This window comes from Bombus vosnesenskii, unplaced genomic scaffold, assembly GCF_011952255.1.
Source record: "Bombus vosnesenskii isolate JDL3184/JDL3185 unplaced genomic scaffold, Bvos_JDL3184-5_v1.1 scf7180000016279, whole genome shotgun sequence".
NCBI classification, from domain to species: Eukaryota; Metazoa; Arthropoda; class Insecta; order Hymenoptera; family Apidae; genus Bombus; species Bombus vosnesenskii.
This window is the reverse complement of record NW_022884348.1, coordinates 953,119-965,450: the sequence shown is the minus strand read 5'-3', so window position 1 is coordinate 965,450 and position 12,332 is coordinate 953,119. Positions and strand designations below refer to the sequence as shown.

General features: G+C 39.3%; 1 protein-coding gene across 2 annotated transcripts in view; it reads right to left on the bottom strand.

The window, feature by feature from the left end:
* Positions 1 to 12,332, bottom strand: part of LOC117242810 (centrosomin) — a 38,451-nt gene that overhangs the window by 20,415 nt on the left and 5,704 nt on the right. For both annotated transcript variants that reach the window (XM_033509757.1, XM_033509756.1), the window contains exon 2: positions 7,291 to 7,346. In XM_033509757.1, the coding sequence (XP_033365648.1) occupies positions 7,291 to 7,346 (56 nt within the window). The remainder of the gene's footprint in view (positions 1 to 7,290; positions 7,347 to 12,332) is intronic.

Here is a 12,332-nt window from a genome sequence, read left to right as displayed (position 1 = left end):
TACGAAGCTACCATCGAGCACGATGGAGGAGCTTCGATTAATTCGATAATAGCGAAAATGACTTTCGTAATCTGTATATTTTGGAACGTTAAAGACAAACATTTTTGAGGCAAAGATATATCGTCTGGATTCTGCGTGTTTGCGCAGATTTGCGGTATATCCAACGGGTAAACGATGCCGAGATCGTTAAATTTTTCTATTAACTGAGACAAACTTCTCGACATCTCCGTGTATATATTTTCGAAAAACGATCGTTGCTTCTACGTACCGAAAAGGAATACGTAACACGTATAAACGGAATTGCAAAGAGGAAGCAGATCCTATTTCACGTTCATACGTTAGATCGATCACAGGAAGTCGTCATATCTTAACCCTAACGTGCATTTCCTCCTATAGTTAGAAGTACGGGTCCTGTTTCCACTCAAGTTCAAATGCCCTCGACGCAGTTCCTGTGCAGCGTTGAACGTCACGTGCTCTCTGCTCACGTGCTCCTACCCTCGTGAGTAGAAATTACTATGTACACATATGTTTTTAGGAAGAAGCGTAACTTAGAAAAGGAACAAGACAGTGTGCGCTATTTTAATCGTTTAATAATAGCATTATTTAATTTTGCTTCTTAATATGTAGATAGTGGACGATATTTTATATATCGATTCGTAAAATAAAATAGACCGATCGAGTTTCGTTTCGATGAAAATACCCTTTTTAAATCGTACGTAAATATCTCTGGAAACAACGAAGGCCAATTTCAGCCACTCCATTGCATTTTATCTTTTAGCTGAACAAGGTTGAAATCTTTCGAATAATCGATAATCACGTATTCGATAAACTCGCTTTCCTTTTACCCTCGATTTTGAAATTCAACAGAGCCTATCGTTTACACTTCGCGTGAAACGAGCATACCAAGCAAGAGGAAAATAATTTTTAATCGAAGAAAAAAGAAAGAAAATTAGAAATTATCCATCGAGGAATCGTCGTCCGTGTTATCAATAGCGAGTTGCCAAATCGATCTTTATTTCTGAATTCTCTTTCGTTAACTCGCATTTAAACTCAATTCCCCGTACAAACGTAAACGTATCTGTCGATTCTTTTCCAAAGAAAACATCAAATAAAAAAAGAAGGTTGATCGTTAGATTACCAACTAAAAAAATAATCTTCGACTCTGCCATGCCCCACTTTACCATCGATCGATCAAAGGAGAAGCTAACGACACCAACCTGCGTCTATTAAACCTACTTCTTCGAAGGCTATCCCGTTTCGAGATCACAAATTTTTCCAATCGTTCCATTTGCCCCCGGAGAGATCGATTCGCGACAGAAATTCAGCAACGCCCGAGCAAAGTTGCACGTCCGTTAAAACCTCTCTCCGGGCAGACCATCGGTAGCATTCGCGTCATATGCCGCGTCGTGATTCCAGGTTTCCAGGAATCGATCGGCGAATCTCAGCGATTTGGGTATCGGTACAAGTACGATATCGACTGTGAACCTCGGCTCTGTCGGCCGGACGTAGAGCTCGCGTATTTATAGATGACACATTTAGGCCAGAAGCAACGTTTCAACTATCTTTATTTTGGCAGGCCACTCTCCAGCTCTTCGGTGTGTGTCTGCTCGACCTGACTGTAATTAAAGTTACGAGAAATCGTCTTGAGCGTAAGCTCGCGCAATTGTAATTTTGCCGGTTAACGTCGGCCTATTAATCGTGGATCACGAAATTAGGAGCAGAAGAGGTCGAAACGGGCTTCGCGGTTATTTCGGGTCGCTCGAACTCGCCACCGGCATTGCGACACCGTGTACTTACATATTATGTTACCTTTGGTAACGCGCGTGTCGTCGCGGTTTCTGTGTTCGTGTCAACCGGAGACTTCTGCGACCGATATCGAATTCTGTTAATCGACTTGGCCGCCTGAATCGAGCGGAAAATAGAATTGGATTGGATTCACGAGGGTCGGCCCGGTTATTAAAGCTTCGTCGATAGAACAACGGAAACGTCTTACGAGACGTTTTTCTATCGGCGAGTTTATGTTGATTTTCATTTTCGAAATTTCTCTCGTCTCTGCTGTACTATTTGCCAGATTTCCGATCCAACGAGGAAAGTTTATTCGCGAATGGGCACATCGACGATCAAAGTTTAACGTCCCTGTCGTGTGTGTTAATCTTAATACGTAAAAATAGCATCAGCGCTCGAGTTATCATTTAGTTCATAAAGACACTAGGTTTTCGCAGACACGTAGGCGTCTGGCTCGATCCCAATCGTGTCAAAGTATAAATGAAAATGACACGGAGGTGGTAGCGGTTCCGAAACGACTAATTAAACTGAAACGTAAGTATCCCACGTTAGTCATTTAATTACTCACCGAACTGTGTGTGCCGCTTAACGCTACTTAAATGAATTATGATCTTATATTATTGGCAAATTGAACAACCTTGGATCCATCGTGCTAAATTATCACGAATTTTCTATCGAGAATCGAATTTTTCTATTGGAAAATTTCTATGGATCGCTGAAAAGACATATGGAGAATTTGTTCGATATCGATTTATTCGACTTTACGCGATCGTCGAGATACTTTTCAAATCTTTCATTTTCCCTAGTTTCTAATACGAAATGGTATTCGTTTCTTGTTTTCAACGATGTTTCCTTTTTCTACAATCAGAAAAGTTGATTATCTACAGGGTAGTTGGTAATTGGTGGTACAAGCGGAAAGGGGATGATTCTACGCGAAAAAAGAAATCAAAAATATGGAATAAAATTTTTTTTTTAATTTTTCCATCGAGACAACGATCTACAGTGAGATCCGTTATAACGAGACGCGATAAAGTGCACGCGTACCGAGCGAAAATTCAAAGTCGATTTTCTCGAAAACAAGGACTCGAACGAAAAATTTTTATTCTATATTCTCGACTTCTTTTTTCGCGTAGAATCACCCCCTTTCCGCTTGTACCACCAGTTACCAACCACCCTGTATACATAGGTATGCATAAAATACAAAAGTGACTGATTCACTCGTCAACGTTCAGCCCAAACCGCTGTGCCTAAAAACGTGAAATATGAATAGCCCACTTCTGTCATGACGTGGTCCGTGGGACAAGAACTGGGAATTTTGAAAAATTAATTGTGTTCTAAAGAGGTAAGACGGGGATGAATTTTTCTTAAAGGACAACCACGTGGCTCGTATCCCAAGAGTTACCGAGAGATATGAACTTTTCGTTAGAAACAAACAAACACGTGTTTCAGCGTTTTTCAAAATTCAACCCTCACAGGGACCACGAAGGGGTAAGGTGTTCTTCCAAACGATGAACGTACCTCCGTGTGTATCCACTAAAGCTGGGTATTTAGAATTTGGCAAACAAACTTCTCATTAGAAATAAATAAACACGCGTTTGAGCGTTTCCGGAAATTCAACTTCTAAATGGTAACAAACATAAATTATCGTAAAAAGAAATACCGAAGCCGTGGCCGAGCAGCTAGTTATTTCCTTATTGAATTTATCTACAACTTGACTTATCCGCTTCATTAGAGAAAACTTAATATTTTAGTACCGTAAATTCTTTGACAGTGTAAAGTCTGGTATATCTAATTTACAATTCTATAGCGACAATACAGAGCTTAATCGGAACAAATATCTATGTTATAATCCATTTCACGCATACCGATCGAAAACAGTCGTCTCGATTTCGATATTCTGTTTTACGTTAAGATCTCAGCGAACTCTTCGTCGCAAAATAAACCTAACGTATTTCCTATCAGTTTCGCGTATTTTCGTAAACTCCTAATTCAACAAATTTCTCGCCATCAAAGTCACTACGAGCAACCAAAGTTAATAACAACCTTCCTAGCTAACCAATTAAATCGAACAACGCCCGCAACATAAAGACTCGGGAAATCAGGAAGAATCAATACGCGAGCAGAAATAGTGGAAAGTTTGGCTACCATCGCGTCTAACGCTCGAAGCTTGGTGTTCGATGCGAATTTCGCATTCCGAGCATCGGGAGAAAGTTTGGACGATAGGAGAGTTCGACCATCTGGAGAAATAAACAACCGGTTCGCTTGGACAATGCACCGCGATGTGCATGGTGTTTTATCTAGAGGCAAGATCGTGTCGTTCAACATGGAAATCGTTCGCAAAGGTGGCGAATAACGTGCCGCAGGACCACAGGGCAACGTGTTACAGAAATAAATACAGAGTCGCGACACGTTTCTCCTACTCTCTCTCTTTCACTCTGTCTCTGTCTCTCTGGCCGCGGAACCCACCGAAATAAATGGATCACTGCTTCCTGTAATTTGAGACCGCGAAAAACATTTTTCTAGGATGCATCAAACATGTTTGTTTCGGAGGGAAAGTTACGAACTACGCTGCAAACGCATCGTATTAGCTTACGATCTTTGAAACGAACTATAGCGGCTGTGAAAGATATTTGCGCATCGAACGGTTTCTTTTTTTATCAGTTTCTACACATTTCGTTTACGCAGCGTGAAATTTTCGTAGTCGCACGAACGATTGCTATTAAACGATAGGAAATGTAACATACCGGGCCTAATCGGCTAGTACGCGAATGCTAAAATAAGCACAACTACCTTAACGTGGCCACTACCAATTCGGTAAAAGCGAGCGATATCGGATTTCTTGCAATTGCTAAAAACGTTCGAACAATAGGAGGGATTATACGCAGAAAATCGTAATGCCACTCGTAGCGACGTTGCCTCGTTTATCCGCACGTGCAACGGGCTTCGATTGAAATTTTTCGCATTGATGCGAAGAAACCGTCACGTTCGTTATAATGCCACGAACCCATCGTCGCGAATCTATCGGTACGAATCGTTCGCTAGCACGTCCGAATATTTCACGTCGGTCCGAGGCATCGTTTAAAACGCGGACTGGGCGCAGCTGTTGTAAACGAAGAGCCGATGTTTCGCGCGCGAACGAAAATCAACGCGGCGTATGGAACGTGCGGCCACGTGCGATCTTTATCTATAGATCGCGGATCACGGAAACGTATAGATCGCGGATAGGACCGGGCCAAGATGTCGGTTGGTTCTGGCACAGATTCGTTTACCAAGGGCCAAATTTATGCGTATACCACAAAGCAACCGGGCTGATATAGCTAACTTTTGGCCACTGGCCACAGGTTCCTGGTGCTAAAGACTTTCTTTCGTCTTTTAAGACGACACGCGTATCCCTGTATTTCGTCGATTTTAGCATTCGGTATCGGTTATGGAAGAGTTTGGAAGCATATCGGTGGAATTTCACGCAAAGTTTCCGTCATTGTTCGGGGAATAAACGGATTTCGTTAGAATTAAGAGGCTGCGTTCGAAACACCGGGCGTGACCACCCCTGTCGTAAACGTGAGATTACGTCTCGTCGGCGCGCGTCGCGGCGCGGCGTCTGCGTGGACGTAAAATAGCAGTAGCCGAGTGGAACAAGGTTCGTTGCCCCGTTTTCATCGCGATAGATGCAATTTGAATTCTTGCGGGCAAGATCTAATTAAAGCGAGATCGGACAAAGAGGTATTTACGATCTACGGTAATATTTATTCCAACAAAATGGTAATTCGCGCATGTCAGAAGGAATTCCCTTCGAGATCGATCTTCGAACCGACGGGTATATTTTCGTACACGAATTTAGGACGAACGATCGTTCTCCATGAGACAATCAGCTGTTCATCGACTATGACCGATGTCGACAGGGGGTCAATTGCTCGAGGGAAATAGCCAATGAAGGTAGTTTCACTAGGGAAACAGGAAGGTAACTGATCGTTCCATTGTCCGCTCCAATATCGGTGACCTCTCGCTCGAGCAATCGCTTAATTTGCAGGGACATCTGTACGCGATACGTTCATCCGATCCGGGACTATAAGTAATAAATGTAATCGGCTCTTATGCAACGATATCCTACCTCGATCACGCACCGTAAAATTGTATCCGTTCCATCCTGACGATTGATAGACGTTTGAAAATTTTAACGAGTCATTAATCGCCGATTCGTTGATCTTAACGCTTCATTTACCGAGACATTTGAAAATATCTATAGCTTTGTTGTTAACGCGATACGTACTTTTTATTTCTATAGATAAATAAGTTCCATTATACAGGGTGGTTGGTAGCTGATGGTACAAGCGGAAAGGGGGTGATTCTACGCGAAAAAAGAAGTCGTACAGTGAGATCCGTTATAACGAGACGCGATAAAGAGCACGCGTACCGAGCGAAAATTCAAAGTCGATTTTCTCGAAAACAAAGCCTAGAACGAAAAATTGTTATTCTATATTTTCGACTTATTTTTTCGCGTAGAATCCCCCCCTTTCCGCTTGTACCACCAACCACCCTGTATATAAAAATATGCGTATACGTATAGAAAAAGTTGATATGTCAGAAATAACGTTATTTTCGTATGTAATTTTGTAATAATGTATTTATCAGTGATCGTTATAAAGAAAGTGGATATATCGATTTATTAGTCGCTTCAAAATTAATCGAAATATATTCGTCGTATTATACGAAACGCAGATAATGTTCCTCCACCCACGCACAGTTTATCTTACGAGCACCAAGTTTCAGTTTGTCAGTATTTTTTTATCTTTTAACAGCTGTAAGACATATTCTCTTGAATCTCGATAACGTACGTTCTTCAGAATTTCTCTTCCTCGATAACGAAAAATATTTCTCGCTTCGTTTAAAGATACGATCGCGTTATTTTTGCAAGTTTTATTAAAAACGTAAAATTAGATAAGGAGTTTTCACGTAGTATTCTTACTCGAGCCTATTATTAATTCGTTTCTTTCCAACCGACAGTTTTATTAACATTTGGTATTTTGACGTTGATGGTGTCAGAGTTTCGTGTCTGTAATATTCCTTCTAACCCCGTTCCGCTGCTCCAATTTTTCTATCTCAGTTTCATACTCGTTTCAACAAACGGTAACGACACTCGATGTCTTGTGCACATTTTTACGCATAAAATTGAAATCTGATTGCTATCTTACCAATAACGAATCTTCTATTTTATCTTCAATCTTAGGAAGCTTTTTTAACGAAGCTTGTACACTGTTACATTGTATAGATATATTTACATACTTTTGTTACACTTTGAAGGCATTCGCTAGTAAATAATCTATCGTTATTTTAAAGAAAACAGAGAAAAGACACTTATCTCTCTTTAAAAGGTAATAATTTAAGAATAATTAGATTTGTTAATGAAAATAGTAATTTTTTAACGAATCGAATGATTCAACTGGTCTTTTCGACGCTGATCAAAAAAGAGTTTAATATTTAAATGCGAAATTCGAAGTTGCTACTTACCATTTATTAACGGCAGAGTTTGATTCATCGTAATGTCCTGCAGTGGCATATTTGTGCTGTAACAAACACGAAACAAAAATACCAATTAATCACCAATTAATTCATATATTGTACATGCACGCAATACAATTTCAAATTAATTCCATAGATATACGTTAATTGATATTTTCCGATAAAATAGTAACGCAAGGAACTGCAATGTTATTTTAAAAATCGAGAATACAAAATGAAGAACAGGAAGCTTTCTTTTACGACTCCTGGAGACGATAATGAAAGTACGTCACCGAAGCTTAAAGATGGTTTATTTTTGGAATAGGGCCGAGAATGGAGCGGAGGCACGTGGTGGCTCCTGATTCCATACGAAATAGACTGTACGAACTAGACCGAATTAGATGAAACTTTTAAAAAGGATCAAGATGAAGATTGCGTTCTATTTCCAGAGCGACGATCGCTTCAAAGTAAAACATTCGATCCTAAGGACAAGGTTTGCGCATAGATAAACTATTAATCAGACGACATAACAATCGTCCGAACAATCTCCCGCTAAAATTTCAGCTCGTTAATTTTAACAGGCTAGAATTTCAATTACTTGACACGTCCGGCGAACGCGTTGCTCGATCAGGATGATATTTAATCGTACTTCTTTTTATTTCCCTTTTCCGTCATTCTCTTGATAACTTTTGATACCGAACATCCACGGGAAATCATATTCGCAGTTGACAAAAGAAAATGATTCCTTTTAGTTTCCATCGGCGATACGAGTTCCCTTAACAACGAATCAATTAAAAGAATAATCAATTCGAAGAATAGAAATTCAAGACTGAAACAGTTAATTTCAACAACTGAAATTACGTTCGAGAGTGTGAAAATTCGCGGTATGACATCCGGCGGAATTTAAGGAACGATTCGTTATAATTAAACGCGACCCAGATTTTGATTGCAATTTTCTTCGTTCTGACGAATCGGTTAGCTCGATGTAAAACTGTTTGCGTGATGTGTGACATGTCAGTGATTTATAGTTGCGGGCCACTTCAAACCGAGTTACGGTATACGAGTAGTAAGGAAATGCAGAATTTCCAGAAAGGTTTAATTTAGATTTCATCCAAACGCTATTCCTGCTGACCAGTGTTGAAATGTGAAATGAGTAATTAACGGATAATGTCTCTCCAGCGGCTTGTCACGGATTTTAACAAGTTCTAAGAGTTGCGCTATTATTCGCGCGCACCGTGCAGTCTGGAAAATCTGACCTCGCTTCCCTTCTGGGACGTCTCACGCTCAGAAATTCGTCTTAAGCATCGGTCCTCATAGACAAAGTCTCGTTCAACATTTATAAGCCGTCTATTTAATTTCAATTTCACATACGAACCTCTCAGAGTCCAAACTGATTAATTTCGCTTTTACGTAAATAGAATTCGTAGACTTCACGATGACGCGCTCTAATCATTATCCAAAGTAAATTACACGAAAACAACTCGACAAATATGGATTAGAAAATAAAACGTTGAAAAACGAATTACGCGATTTCAGCTATTCAGACGTCGCGTTTGTCGACTCGACAAATTAAAGAGACAGAGAAAAGGTGACGTTTAAATAACATATTTTAAATTTACCTTACAATCTACCATTATTCGTGTCATCTACTCAGAGAAAATGAACTCGTGCAAGTCGGTACATAATTGGTTTCTTGAAAGTCGAACTAATTAATCGCGTACTTAAGTGATAAAAGTGAAAAATCGGTCGGTTCGATCTCTGAAATGTTCAGGTTTAAAATACTTTGCTAACAGCAGAAATTATTAAATACGAACAATGTATATTTCGATGAAATAAATTTCGTTCTCCTAAAAATAATACGCCGCAGAAAGACAACAACGTTGCACGCTACGACTCTAATGGTACAAATTAACGTACGCATTTGAAGCTGAAAATGACACATTGCGCGCAGAGATCCGCAGCGTGTCATTAGCGTTGTTCATCTTTTTCCATAGTCACAAAGAGACGAGGGGGAGAGAACCAGTCGTTTCTTTTAGCGACGTCTATTTAGAAGCTTGCAGTGCACGTAATCCCGTTTACCTCGCGAACCACAGGCCTGTAACCGTGGCCATCCTCTTTTTCGGCAGCACCCCAACATCTGACTCTGATATATTAAGCACTACCCCTTAGGTCCATGTAGAACTAATCCGGATCCAGACTTCTCAGAATCTCAAGACGCCTCAGAAGTTGCTCAGCCCGGAACGAACACGAGGGGAGCGAACGGACCAAAGGGTGACACTATGCTGATATTATTATTGGCCACTTTACGAGACAGGGTTGCTTTGCGTAACGAGCATCGCAGCCGCGACATCCGCCACCAGTCACAAAACGCGACTATTAATTGGCAGCGAAGGTGCTAAATTCGAAACAAAATGGAAAGTTCTCTCGATTCTCGGCTAATAAGTTTGGTAAGAGCTTTGGCTGTTGTTGTTTCTTCGCGCTCGACGTTGACAAACGATTTAAGCAAACGCGATGAGAGGATGGAAAGAAGAGCGAATTAAAGACGATGAGTCACTGATGGTTGCGGATCATTTTATTAATTATGCCAGCGTGAAATATCGTACTCAATGTTTGTTCGAGTTTAGTTTCAAAAGATCGATCAAAAGATTAAGTGATTTAAAAATTAATATTGGAATATCTAGCGAGTAACTAAAGGACTGAAATATATTAACGAAATATTTATTTTGTAAATATTAGCTGAAACGAATATTTGTTCAAATAAGTTCTAATTTTAAATTTTTATTTAAATATTTAGAAACTAATACTCTAATAAATACTTAAAGGAGAGATTTTAATTTAAAGAATTTTATTTCCTATGTAGATTCTGAACGTTAATTCGTTATGCAGGTTTTGAGCCACGCTACGACTGCTGGAAGAATCAAAAAACGATATATCGTTGAAGAAAAAAGTTTAATTACCGAATGTTTAAGCTTATATACTTGTTGCGTGTTATTGCTACGTTTTAGCTGTAAATTCTTATTAGTATTTCGCATAATAAATTTGTATAGTCGCGCTCTAGTCAAAATAACATTCATTGTAAAATAAAGTTGTTGTACTTTCACTAGGTAAAGACTGGAGTTTCGGTGTAAGAATTAATTAGTTGCAAACGCAGATTGCAAGCACATCGTTCGATCGTCGTCAATTATCTACGTCGTTCGTAAAACTACAATTGGTCGCAATAGAGATTCGTTACATAATTCATAACGCATTTCGTAACATGCAAACGACAGTTATTGTCGCGTTTCATGCATAAAAATCAATCAGAAACATGTCGATATAATATAAAGCAGTTTATAAATAAATGTTTTTTACGCGATATCTCGTAAATAACGATAATTATAAAATCATCTATACGAATATCTTAATTAATTAATGCGTGTTAGTAATTCGATAGGAATAGAAACATAGAAGAAACCATTTCACTTTATGAACGCTCCTCGCGAATTTTCTATTAAAATAAAATTGATTCTGAAACTAACAAACTAAAGTTTAATCGATCGCGCTTGTTGCTTAGAAAACGTATATTTGTACAGAATCGATAGACAATTCCGTACAACGAACTTCGTCTTTACAACGATTGATCGGAAGATTCAACAATTGACGATACTAACTTCCATCGGTACACGTTTGGTGTATGTCACCTGCGTGACAACCCAGCTTGGAAAGACGTTGATAAAGAGGAAAACGATTTTATGAAATGACCCCACACAGTTGTCGTCATCTGGCAAGATGGAGGCTGCTTGTGTAAGTAATCAATACTGGTGAGCAGATATGGTGGCATGGACCGAAAGAGAGCAGTATGTATGCAGCTTGAGCTGTAATTGCTTTTACGATAGAACTTTCTGGCGTATGGAAAATCTGGCGTTTGTTATTCTACTCGCTTTATCCTATCGTGTAGCGATGGATAAATTTCTTAAAAAAAAGTGCTAAATATCTAACGCAGCGTTATTCGAGATAATAACGACCAACGGATCACCTTGTGTTTCCATTGAAAGTAATTCCGTAAATCGCGCTTTTAACACGTTGTCATCTCGCGCATTATGCCGTTGAACGATATCAGAAGAAGCGTGTATTCACATTGACGTGCAAAGTTCGCTCAATTACCGGATCGTTAAACGCGTTAACTTGCCCAGTTAAACAATTAGCTCGGCCCTGCCGAATGAAAACATTGTTTATAGAGCGGTTCAGACTAGCTGCCGTATTCTTATGGCCGTCCGAGTGGGTGTCCGGTGGGCGAAAGAGTTCATTAAGGCTTTAATGAACGCACGAGACACTTGGCGAATGTACGCGTATGTAGATTGATGCAATTCAGTCCGATGTGTCGCAATATTCGCTGTGTCACGACCTATGATAGCAGTGGATTTATATCGTCGGAAGAAAAAATAGAGCACTTTTAGAAAAAATGATTCTGTTTTCTAATAAAGAGATACGTAGATAAAGTTCCTCGTTGAACACACGCTCTCCATCGTGATAGAAAAGTATCGTAACACCAGAGAATTTACATCGTTAAAAAAAGTGCCGGCTTAACAGCGATGAGTTTACATCGATACGTACTTAAGAGGATAGCAACGAAAAGGAATCTCGTAATATGACGAAAACGCGCAAGGAATTATTATTTATCTACGTTATTGTGCAAATATAGTGTCTGGACGAAGTAGTAAATATGTATAATGAAAATGACTCGTATAATCGCAAGGTGCGTTGACCTCCTACAATCTAACATTCAACGATGCTACAGTAAGCACAATTGAATACAGCTGCATCAACTGACAATCAGACGAGTTATACTTTCTTTCTAAGTAATATTATATTTTATAATAAAGTAAAACATTATAGATAAACAAATAGGTTGAGAGTAACAATAGGTTAACGATAACCTTATACTTTGGACTTGTACGATTTTTATAAACAGTACGATAAAATTCTACGATGAATTCGATATAATTATACATCCGTATTAATAAACGAGGTAATTGTAAAAAATATATACAGACACCTAGTAATAAATCGGA